The sequence below is a fragment of the Aricia agestis genome, chromosome 16, assembly GCF_905147365.1.
Source record: "Aricia agestis chromosome 16, ilAriAges1.1, whole genome shotgun sequence".
In the NCBI taxonomy this organism is placed as follows: Eukaryota; Metazoa; Arthropoda; class Insecta; order Lepidoptera; family Lycaenidae; genus Aricia; species Aricia agestis.
In genome coordinates, this window is record NC_056421.1 from 3,371,019 (window position 1) to 3,393,093 (window position 22,075).

Below are 22,075 nucleotides of genomic sequence, written 5' to 3' on the forward strand. Positions count from 1 at the left end.
AAATTCATGAAAAACATGGTTTTGTATTGCAAACATACATTAGTTTAAGACTTAAAGGGGCTTATTCGAACAGTTACGAACTAGTGACCAAATTTGCATTATTTAGTAAAACCTTTAAATTAGTTAAATCCTTAGTAAAACCTTTAGGTTTTACTAAGGATTTACTAAAAAATATATGTGAAAACGTACGCTGAATTATAAATACCCACCATTTTTGGGTATTTACCCAATCTACCCGGTAAATACCCAATCTACCCGGTAAATACCCAGGTGGGTAGATTGGGTATTTACCCATCGCCCATCTCTACTTACCAGTTACCATTGAGCTAAGTTTTGACGTTTAGTGAAGACAAATTATTATTTCCTTTGCTTTTATCTAATTATTAAAAAAAAACAATGTCAAATTGACAACCGTTTTTTTTTTACATTGACACTGCGATATCGAGCACCTAGTAGTTTAACAAGTTACCGTTCAATGTAAATCTGCCTGAGTCTTGAGTCTAGGATTCATAATCATCGTAATCATAATCATTTATTTGATTTGAATGTAGGTAAATGGTTACAAAAGTTCTTAAAATATTGTCATCATAGTAAAAACGAAAAACGTAATGTAACTTTGTGGAGCGAACAAAATGTAGAGTCTTGTCTATGAAACACAGAGACAAAACAGCATAGCATGCTTCCGTTTCGGACTATTGTGTCATATTTTACGGCCGCACTCAGAGACATTTAATGATGATTTAACTTAAATTAATAAAGAGTTTGACAGAATATAATGTATGGGGCTTATGTCAAATTCGTATCTGAGTGTGGCAGTGAAAGTATGACATTGGTGTTTAAGGCGTTTAATAATTAATATCTTTTTTTAAATCATACTAGCGAACCAACCAGTAAACTATTCAAGAACAGCATTTTATTCCAAATTCAAACGAAATCCTTGGCGGGAAGTATCGCGCGTGCGTGTCGTCCGTTCAAAATTATTTTACGCTAAGTATTTTGAGGGTGATTCTTATGTCAATGCCGTAAGGTTCTGCCAGAGGTAGTATATCTGTGTACCGTTTGTACATCGAACAGCTGGGGCACGCTGGGGCGGCCATGTTGGTGAGAATGCCATGTGGCTACTACCACAGAAACGGGGCTACACGCTTTACAGGTTACAACTATTTTTTTATTTAAAATAAAAATACGTGTGGCACTCAGGCAGTGCCGCGATAAAGCTATTACATAGCATTTTTATAAACCTCTGCAATTATAATCCGCATATGTCTGTCTAGACATATGCGCATATGTCTGTCTAGACGCACGCACACAAACACCGTGCCGAAATCTACCGACCGAAACGACGTTAGGCGGCTTTCAACGTCGCACCGCATTGCCGGTCAGAGTGGGGGGTGTTAGGTTTATTTTCGTTACGGAATTTCTTGATTCGGTCGCCGCGTAATAGCTTTGCTATAGATTAATAAAGTTTTTTTACGAATAGGTTACAAAGTAACTCAATAGCAGATAATATGAAGACATCTTAATTAGCCTGAAGTCTGAACAGATTATATTTACACGATAGACGGCAGCACCCGCATAGACGGTAAACAAAAAGTTTTGATCGACGTTTGACAACGTCTCTATCAATATTCTGAATTCTGATAAGAAGCATGTAACATTTTTTTTATGAAATAAGGGGGCAAACGAGCAAACGGGTCACCTGATGGAAAGCAACTTCCGTCGCCCATGGACACACGCAACATCAGAAGAGCTGCAGGTGCGTTGCCGACTTTTTAAGAGGGCGACTAACCCAAAAAATCAAACATCATCCTTCTCTCTTCACACTCACGCCCGTCTTTCATATGCCAGGTGAAAAAGGATGACGCGGATTCATCGCCAAATTAGTTTTTTCTCAATAACTCGATAAATATACAACATTTTAAAAATCCGCTAGGTCGATCTCTCAATGATAGAATTTTATACAATGTGTTAAAATATTAACTTAGTTCAATGCACGGTTATGGCAATAAATGAAAAATTCGTGAAAATTAGATGCATCTTTGTGATTTTTTTCTATCGAGAAAATTTTTAGATATCGTGTTTTTGCTTAGATCGAATTCTCGGAAATATAATGTAGTATCTAATTTTAGAAAATGAAACAATTCGGTGCTTTTTTCCAAGTATAAAAATGAATTATAAAATCGACACTTTAGGGTTAGTCGCCCCCTTAAGAGGGAATAGGATTACAGGGTAGGGGAGGTAAGGAAGGGAATAGGGAAGGGAAGGGTAGGAAATTGGGCCTCCGGTAAACTCACTCACTCGGCGAAACACAGCGCAAGCGCTGTTTCCGCCGGTTTTCTGTGAGCCCGTGGTACTTCTCCGGTCGAGCCGGCCCATTCGTGCCGAAGCATGGGTCATGTCGGGGTGTTTACCGTATGTGCTAGTAACGTCCTTTACTCCGTCCTTTGCGTTATGTTCCCTATTAGAAGAATACATATTTTTATCACAAAAGCAGATATCCTGCTGAATCCGTGCTTGGCAAACAGATGGACATTTTGCAAATGCAAAAAGAACACAATTATTGAAAATAAAAAATAGGCCAAGTGCGAGTCGGACTCGCGCACGAAGTGTTCCGTACCGTTATCTAGAGCAAAAGTAAGCCACAAATTGTGTTTTTTGTATGGGAGCCCCCCTCATTTTTTTTTATTTCAATAATTATTATTATTAATCATTAAAGTACACATATAATAAAGCATTTTATAATAAAAATTTTAAGTGTCTAATTGTTCCCATTATTGAAATTGACCAAAAAAGGCCAAAAAATCACGTTTCTTGTATGGAAGGCCGCCTTCATTATTAATTTTATTTTGTTTTTAGTATTTGTTGTTATAGCGGCAACAGAAATACACAATCTGTGAAAATTTCAGAAGTCTATCTATAGTGGTTTTTGAGATACAGCCTGGAGACGGACAGACGGACAACAGACAGACAACAAAAACAAATCTTAGTAATAGGGTCCCATTTTTACTCTTTGGGTACGGAACCCTAGAAACTAACTAGCCAGACTTCTGATTAAATACCTAAGGCTTTAATTAGTTCAATGACCCTTACTTCTAATAGGCCTCTACAAAAGTTAGTGTCTCAATTAACATTTTCCTTTTTTTATTAAAATCTTTGTCATTATATTTTTTTTTTTGTTAAAAATACTAAAGTATTATCGGCATTTTATTTTTTGTTAAAAAATACTTAAAAGTATCCCAGGAATTGTTTTTTTATTCACTAAATATTTTAGCAAAAACATTCAAGATACCTTCACTACCACAAGTATTACAAAAAGGGCGATAATTATCCCTGAAAAAGGGTTCGCCCTTTTCGTTATTAGAAAGGATGCTTCACAAAACCGTTGTTATAGGGAGTTTTTAGACGTAGCCTCTAAAAGCTTTCTATTGATGGTGCATTCAAAGCTCAAAGTTTTGCTAGAGCTTAGTAAAGTACAGAGGTAATGGTAGATTAAAATAGGCAAAAGGAGGTTTCAATACTATTAAATATATTTTAGTAAGTATACGTTATTTGGTCGCTGTTAAGTATTTGTGTACCAACCCACATACATTTTTGTTGTTGAGTCTTGTTCTAAATGATCTAAAGAATATAAGTTCTGCATTCATACCTCAATACGTCATTTTTTGTGGGAATAGTACACTAATGCTTAACAGCGTCCATATGTAACTTATATAATACTAGATGTCCCGCACGGCTTCGCCCGCGTAAATTAGGAATTTTACAGAAACCGTACATTTTCCCATAAAAAATATTTCCCCCGTTTTTCCCACATTTTCCTGAGTTTCTTCGGTCGTATTAGTCTTAGCGTGATAATATAATATAGCATATAGTCTTACTCGATAAATGATCTATCTAACACTGAGATAAGTTTTTAAATCGGACTTGTAGTTCCTGAGATTGACGCGTTCAAGCAAACATACTCTTCAGGTTTATAATATTAGGTAGGTATAGATTTTTTAAAATTATCGGTTGACGAAATCGAGTATCGATCTAAAAGACTATGAAATAATATGGTAGTGATGATGATGATGAATGTAATTTACATAGTAGCATATGCTTTCTGTTCTTAAAACAACGCCGAAACTCCCAAACTTGTATCTATAAAGAATCAGGAGTTCTCTCAGCACCTTCCGAACCACGGTATATCAGATATATCTCGGTGCAAAATCTTACTTGTTGGTAGCATATGCTTAGAATACTTCCCACGAAACCGAAGTCACCACATGTTTCCCTATAAGTTTTGAGGAGTTCCCTCGATTAGGGAATGCAAATCTCGCGAGATTGGGGCTCAAGCGAGATCCCGCGAGTTTATGAATACAATACCGCGAGATCTCGCCAATTTCGAGATCTCGCGAGATTAGCAGTTTGATGGGTTTTTTTTTGCAAATAATCACAATATTTGAATAAATTACGAAAAAAAAGTACTAAATATTATAAGTATTATAAGATTAACATTCATTTTCACGATTTTTTTCAATAGAATGTTATGCATCAAACATTGTTTGATGTATCTGTCTATAATTTTTAAGTAGTAAACTTTGACATACGTATCTACTATCTATCAAATAGCAAATGAAAGAAACAGCCAGTCTTCTCTTCTAATGCGGTTTTATAATTTTGAACGTGGCGGTAATATCATGGACGTCCGCGGTAAAACGATAACATAGGGAAAGTAAAATGTATGGAAATATATGAAGACGCTTTTAAATTTCCGTCGACGATAACTTTTTAACGTGCACGTTAGCAGGGCCCCCGCTACCATATGTGCAATGCACGGGCGCCATCCTCTAGGGGCGCCAAATCGTCATCTTTAGGGGCACCAAAACCAAGGACCCAAAAAATTTGCCTAAAGGGGCGCCAAAATCCATTTTTTGCACACAGGCGCCAGGAGCCCTTACGGGGGCCCTGCACGTTAGAGGACATCACAACGTTTACACTTCTGAACCGCACAAAACGTCCGCGGTGCGTAAAATCAAAAGGGCATTTTAAAACGTACACCCAACATTCTATCGTGGAAGCCGGCGTCCACGATAACGTGAAGTCCAGAATTAGAAAAGCGCACTATCAAACACAAATATTTTAGTAACAAAATAGTTCTTTTATAACTAACAAAACAACGAGAAGTCAAAATTCAGGACCTAGTTGAGAATCACAGTGCACAGCTGCTTAGGCCAGCTTCTCTTTGTTTTGACTCCGTGATCACTGATCGCAACTCCGTCTGCATCAGTCCGCGCTTCAAATAAGACGTTTTTATGCTCAAGTGCAATCTCGTCAAACTCGCGAGATCTCGCCTTTTTTCGTCCGAGATCAATCTCGCTAAAAAAGGCCGAGATCTCGCGAGATCTCGTTCTCGCGAGATTGAATTCCCTACCCTCGATTACTTATGGATCCTTCTTCAGATCACCACTTTTGTGCCCAATACCAAATTGGGATGATACCCTATATACCAAAAGAAAAATTTTGAAAATCGGTTAACAAACGGCGGAGTAATCGTTGAATATAAAAAAAACGAACATAACACCTCCCCCATTTTGAAAGTCGGTTAAAATTGTATTATGTATTATTCTGATGTATAAGCTATATTATTGTAAAGTTTCATTAAAATCCATTCAGTAGTTTTTGCGTGAAAGAGTAACATCCATACATCCACACATCCATACATCCAAACAAACTTTCGCCTTTATAATATTAGTAGGATAGTAGGAAGTAGGAAGTAGGATCTTGACTGGTTTTTGTTCTACAAAACAAATAAATTTTTAGAAACAACCTATCATCAAGGATAGAAGCTATTTTTTAGCGGGAAAATGTACAGTTTTCATGACATTTTGTAATAAAGCAGGCAGTATCGCAGGTAGACTATGGATAACGATATGAGCTACTTTTCATTGCAGACAGGGCCACGAGCTCAACTCATATTTTGATTTTGCTCCTTCTGTATTATATACTCTACTCTCTTGATGTTTGATACTCGTAGGTGCAAGTGCAACTATTGTAGAATCGTTACACCTTAAGAGTCCGGGTGCCATCGCAATTCTCATACAAACGTAATACCAAGATCATTTCCCATACGAGAATATTTACCATATTTAAGTTATTATTTAGCTTAAGAACTATAATAATACCTAGGTTCCTGTACAAAGATTCACTGCAAAATATTTACATACCAAAAAATATGAACGATTACAATTTAGTATGTAAATATTGTAATCGTTCATATTTTTGGTATGTAAATATTTTGCAGTGAATCTTTGTACAGGAACCTAGGTTTTTACTATCTTAAGCTGAATAATAACTCAAACATGGTAAATATTCTCGTATGGGAAATGATCTTGGTATTACGTTTATGAGAACTGCGATGGCACCCGGACTCTTAAATCGAAAATTCGAAGCTCTGTTGTATCTTGTAACTTATAGCTTAATAGAGGCACTATGTTAGCTTTGGTACTTAGCTCTATTTCATAGTTAACGGCAAAGCCAAACCATATCGATACTAATAATGTAAACGCGAAAGTGTGTCTGTCTGTTACCTCTTTACGCCCAAACCTTTCGACTGATTTTGCTGAAATTTGGTATGGAGGTACTTTGAGTTTCGGGAAAGGATAAAGGATACTTTTTAACCAGGAAAAATGTACGGTTCCCGCGCGATATAGTTGCAGGAGTCATCTAGTCTAGTCTAATATATAAAATTCTCGTGTCACGTTGTGCGTGGTTGAACTCAGGCTCTGAAACGGCTCGACCGATTTTCGTGAATCTTAGCGAGCATATCGGCTAGGGTTGAGAATCGGATAACATCTACTTTTTATTGATAAGTGCATTTGTTGAATAAATAATAGTACATTTCTACAACTCGAGACTGACGGCGACCATCGTTTGTGTGGCGGGATAGTGATGATGGACGTTGCCATGGTCACATACTTTTACTTCAATAAAAAATCGAAATACTTTATACGGCAAAACGTTGCCGGGACAGTTAGTACTTAATAATATTATAAAAGTTTAAGCCTGAACTACAATTTTAAATCGTGTTAGATGATTCACAATATTTGAATAACATAGGTGATAGGTAGCTTTTAACTTAATATTTGTTGTAAAAACAGACATTAGTTCAAGTTGACTTGCTTTATAATAAAACTCGTTGGCAAAGGGAACATAAGAACTCCCACGACTTGTGACCTAATATATAAGCTAGCTGCTAAGTATATGTTAGCCGATCAATACATAATTTTTGTAGCTATTGCGGCCAGTTGATGATGTGCCAAAACTGAGATTTCACTTGCCGCATACTGATAATATATTGACACAACAACACTCAGCAACTTTATTGCTATATTTATTCTGACGATTAAGGATTAATGATCGATAAAGGAAGTAGTTATATAAGGTGTTATAAATCAATCAACGACTTCTAGTACTCTAATACTTATCTGCTATGTTGCCTAAATTCGACGCTTAGGCAGAAAAAATGGCATATTCGGTAAACCTTAAAAGCGAAGCAAAAACATATCAGATTTCGTTCATCGGTATTGGGGGTTCAAAATGGGGGGAAAATACAAGGAAAACATAAAATAAAATGTGCTTAACACATTTGTAGAGCAAACTCTCCTTTATTCCAAGTTTAAGTAAGTGCAATATCAATAAAATCTAGTAAGCACAATAAATTATTTAATATATTTTGTATACTTAGTTTTATCTAAAACTATGCATAAAAATAATATAAACAATAAATTATTTATCGTTCGCAACCTACACGAATGTGCCATATAAATTCTATATCTAAATCTGACCTCTAGCTAATTCTGCCATTTTGTTCCTAGCCATAAGTTTTGCGCTACTTTTTAACCCTCGACCAAAACAGCGAATTGATGTACAGTTTTATTTCTCGCCTATGTTTTTTGTCTTTTTAAGTTCACAGCATTATATTAGCCGCCTATCTTTACTTTGTTTCGACATCGATCAGAAAGGGTTTACACTTTACACGTTAGGTTATTACCTACTCAAAGTTTTTAGACGATAATGATGATATTGAACTAGATCGTGGTAACGACCCTAGCAGACAGGTCGACGCTCTATGATTTGGTGTGCCGACGTCGATAAGCCACCTCACATGCTCTTTTGTTTGTCTATAAGTAGTCTATACTCTATGCTTTACATTCTCTATGGTCTCTCACAACAAACAGCCATGAAAACAATGCCAAATGCTACAGACAATCATGAAAAAATGCCAAGGTTTTATTAGTTTTATGTAAAAGAAAGAATAAATGAAAATGTCTTATGATCTTCAAAGCATAACATATTTTATTAACAACCCTTAATCAGCGTTTAAAAAACAAATGAATCCATATTCACATTCAAAATTAGAATGTACAAATTACAGTCGAATGTTCGAGTAATAAGCTGTTTTATGACTTTTGACCGTAAATAGTAGCAATAAAACAGCAATTTTAATTTAGTTTCAGCTCATAGCCTAGCTCGAAGAATAATAAAATAGTAGTAAAGTTTCATTAATTTCTACGCGATTACTACGCGATTCACTGCTATTCAGCTACGTAGTGCTACGGGAGTAATGTACTATTATTATAGCAATTCATACCGCAGTTGTAATGGCTTTAGTTTTACTGCCTCATTAGTTTTACCTTCGCAAGTTCAAGCATTTCATTTACCTCGAAACAAGTAACAATCTAAGCACGCAATTTTGACATTTTCGATTTTCGAATGTTGTTTTTTTTTTAAATTTTTGTTTCCAGCCAGATGTGATAGCAAAGAAATCAATTAATTACTTACAGGTGACTGCTATGATGTGGACTGTCCTTTTCTCATTTGTCTTTTCTCAGCAAACTCTGCACTTATTCTGTGCGCTTTCAGCGTGTTTGGCTTCGACATATTCACAACACTAAGTCTGACTGTCACTTAAACTAGTAAACTATTGAAAATTCGTTGAAAAGTGTAGGCCTTCACGTATTTACCAACACCGATGAGAAGCAACGCTTTGAACACAAATAATTAATAGATATTGATTGAAAACGTCAACATATCTTCGCGGCGTTCGGTAGGTGTACGTTAAATATCGATATATTAGAATTCTATGTTACGAGATGGATCGGTTGGATGATTTGTTTTATATTGTTTAAAATAATATGAGATTTTTATGTATATACAATAGTGTGAAGTTGCAGCGGTCTAAAGCTTGGCCCGAGCGCCCTGAAGTTAGGGGTTGATGTGCGCATGCGTACGGGACCACTCGCGAGGGTGAGTTTGTATTGTTGCCAATACCAGACGTTCGAAAAAGCTAATACTACATGTATTCCAATTTGTGTTTTATCGTCCTAGTTTTATGGGTTAGTTTTGTGTAGTAAAGGGTTGTTTTTTTAAATAAATAGGGCGAAGCTGAGGGGTTATGACGTATGACATCACAGGGCATACAATGTTACGTAAGATTTTATTACTCAATGGACGACTCATGAGATTCATATTCAAGGACGAATCTCCGAAAACTTTTGTCATAATACTTGAACCTCCTAAGTCTGAGAAAGATAATATTCCAATTTTGATACAATATCGTCTCAAATTTTAAGAAAATTTACATCAACAATTCATTAGTATATTAAAAAGAATTTTCCGACTAGGCTGATAAAGTGGGAACTAAAATAAGCAGAACGACATTAGGAAAAACACTTTATTTTAAACGTCGTTAAAACTAAAAAATGTGAAGGTTCGTATTAGAAATAAGAAAGTAGCAAACAATCTGCATGACCCAATGCCCTCTATGTGCGTTTCCAAGAACCCTTGTAGTGACCCTGTGTGTGCAACAGGGCACCCCTTGTGCAAACAGCTGGGGTGCACTGCACTGCTTAATTATCACATAATATTATGTTCACCACATGCTTACTTATAACGTAAAACTCATAATTACTCCTAATATGCTATGTTCAAAGTAAATAGGTAAGTAATGGTAAATATCTATAGTTTTTTTTTTAAAAGATACGCAAGTTTTGGTAAACTTTGGTATACTTAATTCTATAGCTTTTGAGTGCTTTAGAGAGCGAACAAATTTTCAACAAATTTTTAAAATTCGAGTTTTATACAGTACTTTAATTAGCTAGCAACGTTGTTAATTACGAAAATTCGTATTGACATGACGTGGAAACGTACCTACACTTTTCCATGATAAACAATATCCTATGATAGTTTCTCGGGATACCGAGTTCTAGTATTTTAGGTACGACAGTAGTTTAAGCCCATCAGTTACACATGCATTGTAGTTACATAGTTTCCGTAGGATTTATTTTATTTTATTGGGAAAACTTACAGCACATAATTATAATGGTAATGATACAAATTATATAACGATATGCCAATAACAAGTTTTCGCTGGTAAGAAATAAATCTAAGCTAAAATTAACATTTCAAACATAAAATCCTGACGAGATACAAATCACTTACTTACTTAATAAGAACTTACATGAATTGAGGTAATCTAAAATCAATTAAAATGTAAATTACTATTTAAGCAAACTACCAAATTTGTTAAATTTTATATAACACGAAATGGTTGAGAGATTAAAAATTGTTAGCTAATGAAGCAAATAGTACTCAATATAAAAATAATTATACATAATTAAACATAATTAAACACACAGCAGATGGTACGATCCTTTAGTATTTTACTTTTACGATAAAAAAAAAAAAAATCAATAAAAGTAATTCAATACACAAATTTTATTTATTTTACTTAAAGAACGTATCAGTCATAAGCTTTCTATGATATTATCATATGATACTGTAAACGCCGCGTCGGGGGAAAGAGCTTCCTTTAAATACGTTTTTTTCTGCTTAGTTAGGTATACTCTACACTCTACAGGGTCCACTCTGCCTTTCATTGAAATCGCTCCAGTAATTTCAGAGCTTACTGAACGCAAAAAAAAAATTGACAATAGATAGTATATAATAATATAATTTACTAATTTAATATTATAAATGCGAAAATGTGTCTGCCTGTCTGTCTGTTACCTCTTCACACCCAAACCGCTGAACCGATTTTGCTGAAATTTTGTATGGAAATACTTTGAGTCCCGGGAAAGGACATTTTTTTTTTAATGAAATAAGGGGGCAAACGAGCAAACGGGTCACCTGATGGAAAGCAACTTCCGTCGCCCATGGACAATCGCAGCTTCAGAAGAGCTGCAGGTGCGTTGCCGGCCTTTTAAAGGGGGAATAGGGTAATAGGGGAGGGTAGGGATGGGAAGGGAAGGGAATAGGCGAGGGTAGGGAAGGGAATAGTGTAGGGAATTGGGCCTCCGGTAAACTCACTCACTCGGCGAAACACAGCGCAAGCGCTGTTTCACGCCGGTTTTCTGTGAGAACGTGGTATTTCTCCGGTCGAGCCGGCCCATTCGAGACAAAAATATCCCATGTCCCTGGGAGAGCCACCCACGGACATGGGATATTTTTGTCTCGAAAAAATGTACAGTTCCCGCGCGATAAACGAATTTTGCCGCATCGTCCGTCATCTAGTTTTATATAAACTTATCCAAGTTATTAATTATCATGGACGTAGGACTTCGATGCCTATGTGATCGAATATGTCCAAAATCGAATTTTGCAGGAGAGCCATTTGAAGACATTTAAATAATTATTCTGTCTTTAAATGGCTTTCCTGTAATAATTGAATTATGGACATACGATAATAATTTACGTAGGACTTAGGCGCAGCGCATGACGACAGACTAAGTTAATGTTCAGGACATTTTATGCCATGTAAAACTTGAGTGAGAGTTAGGTATAGACGTGGGAGGGCCATGCTTCGGCACGAATGGGCCGGCCCGACCGGAGAAATACCACGTTGTCACAGAAAACCGGCGTGAAACAGCGCTTGCGCTGTGTTTCGCCGAGTGAGTGAGTTTACCGAAGGCCCAATCCCCTACCCTATTCCCTTCCCTACCCTCCTCTATTCGCTTCCCTTCCCATCCCTACCCTCCTATTTCATTCCCTCTTAAAAGGCCGGCAACGCACCTGCAGCTCTTCTGATGCTGCGAGTGTCCATGGGCGACGGAAGTTGCTTTCCATCAGGTGACCCGTTTGCTCGTTTGCCCCCTTATTTCATTAAAAAAAAATAGACGAAAATGGCAAGCTTCTACCAAAACCTAATTCAATTAAGCGCCATGTTTTGGTGTTGCAACATGCAACAATTTAATTGGAACTTCCTGTAACACTAGTCTGAAAGCCGCAAACCGCAATACATGTTGCACAAATTCTATGCATTGGTGTGAAATACCGATATGGGATAGACAATATAAGTTAATATATTCGATTATACTACTTAAATATAAAGTTAAAAACAAAAAATAGTTTATGGAGATGTAGGTATCATGTAAGACATACAGTGTTACCAGAAATTGTTTGATGAAATTAAACTTTTGTTGACGTTATATACACAAAAAAATAGAGACGGATATAGAACGAGCCCAAATTTTGTATAGTTTAGTATCTAAATTCTAGATTATTATAATACGTTTGTAGTTTCTGTATTGAGTTTTGACTTTAGTACAAGCTCAGTATGAGAAAATTTCCGAATAGTTTTCATATCACTGTTTTATAGTTCAACTACAATCTAGATGACGCCCGCAACTCCGTTGCGCCAAAACTCGTTTATCGCGCGGGAACCGTACATTTTCCGGGACAAAAAGTATCCTATGTCCTTTCCCGGGACTCAAAGTATCCCCATGCCAAATTTCAGCAAAATCGGTTGAGCGGTTTGGGCGTGAAGAGGTAACAGACACACAGACAGACAGACACACTTTCGCATTTATAATATTAGTAAGTAAGTATGGATACAAAAGCGTTTATACGTGGGAGAGCCATGCTTCGGCACGAATGGGCCGGCTCGACCGGATAAATACCATGTTCTCACAGAAAACCGGCGTGAAACAGCGCTTGCGCTGTGTTTCGCCGAGTGAGTGAGTTTACCGGAGGCCCAATCCCCTAACCCCTACCCTATTCCCTTCCCTACCCTCAACTATTCCCTTCCCTTCCCTTCCCTACCCTCCCGTATTACTCTATTCCCTCTTAAAAGGCCGGCAACGCACTTGCAGCTCTTCTGATGCTGCGAGTGTCCATGGGCGACGGAAGTTGCTTTCCATCAGGTGACCCGTTTGCTCGTTTGCCCCTTATTTCATAAAAAAAAAGCAATGTAGTTAAATATTCCAGGTTATATACCTAAATAACAAGATCATTTAACATGAAAAATGATCATACCTAAGATAGATTTACGACTCTAGTCTCTATTAATCCATCTCTTTATTTGAAACTGCTCTATTAAACAATAGTTTCAATTAAAATCGATTTTCTCTAAACATTCATCTACAAAGAGCGCTGTAAAGTTTAAACACTTAGCGAAATGACACAAGCGCTTAGTTTGGACTTGTGAGTCATCGGGGGAAAATCAATACGACTGTGTTTAGTACTGTACATAATAGCTTGAGAGAGATGTGACCCTTAGGACGTTAGGATAAAGGCTATATCGGAGATAGGATAGCTCTGAACGCGCTGCTCCCGATGTAGAGACAGCAACAACATATTTTTATCTATTTCTAGGGGTAAAAGGGTTTTGTCAATTTCCATCTGTGATTCTGTTTTTACAATTTAATCAGAAGTAATTATTCTGTTTAATTAACCTTAAAAGGGAGGAGATTCTACGTTCGACTGTAAATATTTTTTAAAAGTTCGGAATCAATTAATGAAATAATACTTATTAAATGTATTTTCAATATTATAACTTGATAATATAATAAAGGTTTACACTGCTCTAAAAATTACATTCAGAAAAATCTTATATTCTTTCACAAATGAGTATTCCATTACATTTGAATTATCGGTAGAAAATAATTTTCTGATATACCTATAAGTAATCATTTTTGACACTCAAAAAGGGCTTTAGTAGTTGTGTTGCACTGAGTACATCTCTCCCTATATTTGCTGTTCACTTGTTATGATTTGAACAGCTCTCATCTCTACACACAGTAATAGTCGGTAATATTATAGGCCTTTTAGAGTGAAAATGCTTCACCAATATTGAAATGGAAAAGAATAGTTGGAAAAATAGATATTCTTATACAAAACAAAGTTTACATTTTGATATAAAAAGTAAAATATTCAGTAACTTTCAAGCAAAACTTTGAAGCTAGTCAAAATATATATGTGCTTATCCAAAATATGCTTTTATTTTTTTAACCGACTTCCAAAAAGGAGGTTATAAATGTTCGGCTGTGGATATTTTTTTTTATTTTTATTTGTGTATGTTCAACGTTTACTCCGCCGTTTGTGAACCGATTTTCGAAATTTTTGTTTTGTTATATTAGGTTTCACTCCAATTTGGTACCATGTTCACAAAAGTGGTGACCTGATGATGAGATCCATGAGTAATCGAGGGAACTCCTCGGAATTTATATGGAAACATATGGTGATTTTGGTTTAATAAGAAGCATCCTAAGCATATGCTACCAAAACGCAAGATTTTGCACCAAGGTATACTATGGTTCTGAAGATACTAAGAGAACTCCGGATTCCTTATAAATACAAGTTCGCGGGTTTAGGCGCTGTTTTAAGAACTGAAAGCATGCATGCTACTATGCAAATTACATTCATCATCATCATCATCATTACCACGTCAGGGTCACCAATGTCACCAAAACTAAACATAATAAATTCAGCCTTAACTCCAGAGCGTAAGGCACACATTTGACATTACTTCTGAGAAGTAAGCTGCTTCGATAATACAAGTACATGCATGTTTCCGAGGGATATACGTGGGAGAGCCATGCTTCGGCACGAATGGGCCGGCTCGACCGGAGAAATACCACGTTCTCACAGAAAACCGGCGTGAAGCAGCGCTTGCGCTGTGTTTCGCCGAGTGAGTGAGTTTACCGGAGGCCCAATCCCCTACCCTATTCCCTTCCTTACCCTCCTCTATTCCCTTCCCTTCCCATCCTTACCCTCCCCTATTACCCTGTTCCCTCTTAAAAGGCCGGTTTTAATTTTTTGTTAAAAATAATAATTATGTGAATATTATTTCATATATAACACAACCTAAGGAATAACAATACTCCGTGCCGATTTTAATCGAAATGAAAAATTTTGCTACACTTGCCAAATAAACTTGTTAACTGTATAATAAAATATGTATTAAATTTTAAGTTTAATTATTTTATTATTATTATTTTTTTAACATAATTATACAGGGTGTAACAAAACCAAGTGATAATATTTTAGGGTGTGAATGGGTCCCCTATATAGATTTCGCCGTAAAAGTAGCAGCGCTGAAAGAGTAACTTTTTTTATATTTGTATGGGAATGACGCTGAGGCGCTTGCCTATACTAATCACAAAAAATATCTTTCAGCGCTGCTTCTTTCACAGTAAACTCTATACAAGGGAGTGCAAGGGACACATACATACCCTAAAGTATTATTACACACGTTACACCTTGTAAAGAAGGGTTAAAATAGTTTTTGCTGACCCTACTCTTGATGTTCTGTCGCACAACTTTTTATGATACAAGCTTATGAACTTTATGCAACAACTAGTTTAAAGTTGAAACCCGTGTTCTATCACAGATTTTATTATGTTATATTTAGTAATAAGATACTTTTTATAACTTATTTAAAGATACAACAAGTAAATCATCTTATGCATCATCAGATTTACCTTGTAAGTAAAGTGATTGTTCAATGAAATTACTATGTAAAGTATTAACTTTGGACTTGTTAAAGCTTATATTTCCCGAAAATATCTTTTCTACTCATAAAACTTCAGAATTGATGATAATTTAAGTTTTCATTAATGTTTTCCGATTGTAATTTGTGGGTAGCTTCCATAATTTAATAAAATAATAGCCATAATTAACCTTGCTTTTAAAATACCAGCCCAGATAAATATCTTGTTGTATCGCCCACCTCATGCCCCATAGTTATTATAACTACCCACATGCAAACATACCTTGTCTTCCGCTTCCTCTGCCCGACCCTCCGCCTCCAGAACTCGTTGCTCGAGCTCCGAGAGCTGAAACAAAAAGAAATATAAGATTAGACATTATTATGGTAAGTCTAGTAAAAATTGCAAGTCTACTAGAATTTGCAATTTACAAACGTAGCTCCTAGCGCCACCTATCGGGAACTTTTCGAACTAAAACAATCCTACTTCGACAGGAACTTCGTTTAGCCAAGGAGCGCACGACGTAACTCGCACACCACCCGCTAGATGGCGCTGCCTCGAGCGCGCATGTTTATTGAACCACGTGGCATAGGCATATAAATATTATAGGTATAGGCATTGTAAAATATATTCATGCGGTTTTGATGAAAGGACGTATGAGGATAGTGTAGGAATTCACACATGCCGTAAACCTCTCAACTCTCAAAGGACTCTCAAGTCTCAATATCCTTTGTCGTTGTGGAGTAAATTAAGCGTTATGAAATTTAACTTTTGTTAGCTGATAAAGCAATTAACTATTCATATTAAAATGGGCGAACATTTAATCCTGTTTTGTTTAATAGCTGGGTATGATTAACTGTGGTTATTTACATTCAAATGAGAGATATAAAATGGTTTCAGTCTTTTGATTCATTTATCTTTAAATCATAATTATATTATTATTATGAGTTATGGACCGTACCTATATAACCTAAACCTTTTTGTCTATTCGTCAGTCTGTCTATAACCAGGCTTTATTTCGCGAACCAATATAGGAGGACAGTTACATTTTTCATAAAATAACAACTTTATAAATAGATATTGTTTTCGCTGCTCTCATCATCTCATCGTTCTTGTAGAAGTTAATTTACCGGACGGGAACCGTTCTTTTTTCGCGACAAAATTATCCAGCGACCATTCTCGAGACTCAAATTATTTCATACTAAGTAATCTTCCGAATCGATTGAGCGGTTAAAGCGTGTAGAGTTATCAGACAACCGTCCCTGGATTTCTACGAACATTTCAAAACAAAAATCAGCTAAATCGGTTCAACCGTTATCGAGTTTTAGCGATACTAAAAAAAATCAGTTTTATATAAACAAGGTGTAACGAAACGAAGTGATTAATACTTTACAGTTAACACTAGTGCAGGGGTCAGAGGCTTCTTTATGTACAACATTTTTGGTTTTTAATAAAGATATCTCTATACGTGGGAGAGCCATGCTTCGGCACGAATGGGCCGGCTCGACCGGAGAAATACCACGTTCTCACAGAAAACCGGCGTGAAACAGCGCTTGCGCTGTGTTTCGCCGAGTGAGTGAGTTTACCGGAGGCCCAATTCCCTTTCCTATCCTCCCCTATTCCCTTCCCTTCCCATCCCTACCGTCCCTTATTACCCTATTCCCTCTTAAAAGGCCGGCAACGCACCTGCAGCTCTTTTGATGCTGCGAGTGTCCATGGGCGACGGAAGTTGCTTTCCATCACGTGACCCGTTTGCTCGTTTGCCCCCTTATTTCATAAAAAAAGATATTATTATTATTATTATAACTTTAGAGTTTATGGTGTGATATGTCTCTTATAAAGAGTTCACTGTGAAAGGGAAGCGCTGACAGACCAAATTTTTTGTGATTTGTATCCAGGGCAAGTGTCCGAGCGTCATTTTCCTATTCAAAAGTAGAAAAAGTTACTCTTTCAGCGCTGATACTTTTACAGCGAACTCGGTACAGGGGAGACATCACACATACACACCCTAAAGTATTATCAATTATCATATTAGTTTTGTTATACCCTGTAGACAGTATAAACAGTATTTCTTCGTTAAAGGGCTACGGAACCCCAAAATGTTTCAACAATATTTTTAAAATTCCCATTCTTCGTAACAAAGTTACGTTCCAGTGCTCTAACAAACATCTGAATTCAGTGTAGCCACGTAAAATAAATCAAAACTGCCGTTTAAAAATGTACAACAATATTTGTCATATTTGTATAATGTACAAAGTTAAATCGACTTTGCCATGAAATATGCACAATGTATATTTTATGTGCAGTGTATATTTTATGTACAGTGCATATTTATGTACATTGTACGACACATGCTTTTGTATCGAATCGCAAATATTTAATATGGAACGTGATCGTAAAGGACTTCAGTTTTATATTATTTTAATTCTGAAAAGAATTTTGTGCTAAGGGCACGGGGGTGGTAAAAATATTGGTTCAAACCAATAAAATTATAATAATAATCACCTTTTCGGAATTCGGTTAAAAAGACAACACGAGGCACAAACATATAATTTTTGACACCTTATATTTTAAGGTTTCTAGGTCTCTTCTCATCCGTTGGCCTATAAAAGTGACTATTTAAGGATTAAGAAAAAATCCTTATTTAATCCAAACTGGAGTCTTTTATTCCATAATTCGCGATCTTGTGATGTTACTGGCCACTCTTGGCCATATGGAATAAAAGAGGCTTCCCTTTGCCCAGCAGTGGGACACAGTGGGCCAATAATAATAATAATAATATAAATACGAAATTGTAGCTGTCCGTCTGCCTGTTACCTCTTCACGCTTAACGATTTGATGAAATTTAAGGCATCGTATCTCGATGATGATTCTATGAGTCCCGAGAAAGGACAAAAATACTTTATACCCTGGAAATGTACGGTTCCCGTGCGATAAACTAATTTGGCGCAACGGGCACCTCAATAATCTAATATATAAAATTCTCGTGTCACAATGTTAGATAGCATACCTACTCCTCCGAAACGGCTTGACCGATTCTCATGAAATTTTGTGAGCATGTTGAGTAGGTCTGAGAATCGGCCAACATCTATTTTTCATACAAAAAAATAAATAAAATTATATGGCAAAACAACATTTGCCGGGACAGCTAGTAATTATTATAATATTTTGCCCATGTCTCTTTCTCATCTTCAGTTGTTCTTCCCGTCTCGACTGTCGACGCAAAAAAGTTGCCAACAATTTCTTGTAAAGCAACATTTTCTTATGTAAATATAATTATATTTGTCAGGCTATTTAATAAGAGGAAATAATTTTGCCAAGACTGTAGACGAGAAGACGGTAGAATGTAGATGGAGCAGACAAGTGTTAGAGTGGAGACCACGCTTAGGCAAGGCAGGACGTCCCGCAGCACGGTGGACCGAAGATTTGAAGTGGCTGGCAGCGGATGGATGAGGGCTGCCCAAGATCGGGATGGTTGGCGCTCATTGCGGGAGGCCTACGTTCAGCAGTGGACGGCAATAGGCTGATGATGATAATGATGATGATGATGATGATAACCGAGACTGCATCAAAACCATACCAACAAACACGATTAGCAGACTCGAGCTCCAGCTACACAAGAGTCGTCATTCCCTGGCTTTGTAGTTTGTGGTGTAACTTCAGCGTGGATTTCCGTCGTCTGTCGACTGTCCAGACATTTTGTTTTGTCTGCGTTATTGATTTTTGAGCCTATTCAAGCAAGTTCCTAGCGAGGTACAGTTAGAAACAGGAAATTTAAGCCTATGAACAATTTTTACACACACATATGAATCACAAGTATAGAAGAGCTCTACGAACAACAAAGTGAGATCAGATTCTACGCTACCGCACACAGTCGCCAGATCACTTACGAAAGTACGGAAGAGACATAGTTTTATGCATTTGTGTGTGTTACTGTATTTAAATAAAGTTTCCATAGTAGTTTTGCTGTGTGCTATCTTAGTTTTAAATTTAATCTAATAAGGCGCATGCCATATTTTAGAGTTTCTTACCATTCTGACTACAAGTTTATCTTATATCTTTAAATGAGCAATTCTTGTATATAAATATATAATTGGAATCTCGGAATGGAAAATTTCATGAAATTTAGTATATAGGGGGTTTCAGGGGCGATAAATCGATCTAGCTAGGAATCATTTTAAGAAAATGTCATTTTATTCGTGTTTTATCGAATACCGAGCAAAGCTCGGTCAAATAGCTAGTATTTCTTTATATTAGCTTTTTTACCATTCTGACTACAAGCTTATAATAGTCTTTCGGTATCAACTGCCGCACTCAGAATGGAACATTAATTACTTAAATGTAATTAATAAAAAATTTTGACATAAGCCCCATACATTATCTGTCAAACTCTTCATTAAATTGAAGGTTAATCATAATTAAATGTCTCTGAGTACGGCGGTTAGTATACTACTTACTGTGATATGATTACCATTTACCTAACAGCTAATTAATTTCACAACATCATTGAAACTTTTAACTAACCAACATCAAAGGATAGTCCCCCTGAAACCTCCCAAGACCCAAGGTAGCCTTCCTATTACCTTACCGTAATTAACGTTACGTCGTGCACGTGACAGTCACGTGATCAAACCTTTAATGCTACATCACCTGTTACTATTCGGAAATCAAAGTTAAATCTCATTAATACGCTTCTCTAAGTTCTTCACAAACGTAGGGTTTCTAGGGAATTTCCTTTTTCGCAGAAGGTAATATTTAGATTTTTGTTGTTGTTCATTAATTAATATAATGGAAGGTATTTTAATTTTCAGTAACTGATTTAACGAATAAAAATGTTTTTTTAGTGTCGATAAACCTCGAGGACGGCTGAACATATTTGGCTAATTTTAGTCATGAAATCATTAGGATGGAGGTTGTACAAAGTTTACCGGGTTATCTAGTATGAAATATAATCTAAAATATAAAATTCTCGTGTCACAGTTTTCGTTGCCATACTCCTCCGAAACGGCTTGACCGATTTTGATGAAATTTTGTGAGCATATTGAGTAGGTCTGAGAATCGGCCAACATCTATTTTTCATACCAAAAAAATATATATATGGCAAAACAACGTTTGCCGGGACAGCTAGTTTACTTATATTATTTTATCAATTATTCAAAGTTAGAACGTCATATTAATATCTCATTACAAAAAATATTAACCCTCAAACGGGGGCGTGGGGTATAAATTGGCGAGTGACACGGAAGCGGCGACATTCGCCAGCGGTCGTTAGCGGTCATTAAGGCCGTTAGGTGGAAAATACCATCTGATTGTCCACATGAGGGGTTACCCTTCAAACGTAATGGTTTCTTGACTTTTTGGCGAAGAAACAAGTGATTTATTCCGGATTCACTGTGCTCGGATTCATTTATGATTTTAAAAAGCTCAGTCTCACTATATTATGGCTACATTCCTGCACCTTTTAACTTACTATCATCTATCTATTAAAATAACCGTAACGAAATCTGTTGCGTATTTACAAAGTTCTTGTCATGTCAGGGACTGACAGGCCAAAGTGCCTTTATTTTCTGCTATGCTTTTCGATCAAAACCAAGAAAAAAGTGTATATCATTTGGGTGCTGCACTAATGAAGGATACAATTTTAATATATCTGTCAGAATCTTTTCAAAATAGACAACGCTTTTTGTATGTTATACTTTTGATGAAAAATAATTTTCACGTACCTAACCAAAGTTTAAAGTTTAAGGCCCCCACAATCTGAAACAATAAAACGGATGCCTTCTCAGAGCACACTGAACGTTTTCACGCCCTCAACATTTATTTCCTTAGAGATAAATGGTTCGAATCGCAGAATGAGACGGCTCACTCAAATATTAACTTCTACAGCTCTCAAACGATTTAAACTCGTACTATTGTGGATATTTCACGAGGGAAGATAGTACGACGCCTCTAAAATATTTAAGTTTAGTGGCAATTAGTGTCTGATCCGATTTAAGTAAAATACTATCAGCATGGATTTTGAGGCTATCCGTATCAATTTAGAGAATTTTTGTGAGCATGGGGTACAATAGATTCCATTATCATGCCATTACCCACTTTAGGGTCAGCTTGTAAGTATAAGCTCTTGTATATTTTTCTTTTAGACCTTAATGTTGCCGTGCGTAAACCTAAAGGTTGAAATTAAATTTATACGTGGGAGAGCCATGCTTCGGCACGAATGGGCCGGCTCGACCGGAGAAATACCACGTTCTCACAGAAAACCGGCGTGAAACAGCGCTTGCGCTGTGTTTCGCCGAGTAAGTGAGTTTACCGGAGGCCCAATCCCCTACCCT

At 36.5% G+C, this 22,075-nt stretch overlaps 1 protein-coding gene across 5 annotated transcripts in view; it reads right to left on the reverse strand.

The window, feature by feature from the left end:
* Positions 1-22,075, reverse strand: part of LOC121735071 (uncharacterized protein CG43867) — a 377,036-nt gene that overhangs the window by 64,585 nt on the left and 290,376 nt on the right. For 4 of the 5 annotated variants that reach the window (XM_042125747.1, XM_042125746.1, XM_042125748.1 and 1 more), the window contains exon 5: positions 16,029-16,091. In XM_042125747.1, the coding sequence (XP_041981681.1) occupies positions 16,029-16,091 (63 nt within the window). Of the gene's footprint in view, positions 1-8,820; positions 9,186-16,028; positions 16,092-22,075 lie in introns of those variants that run through there. The other variant, XM_042125749.1, reaches the window with a different exon arrangement.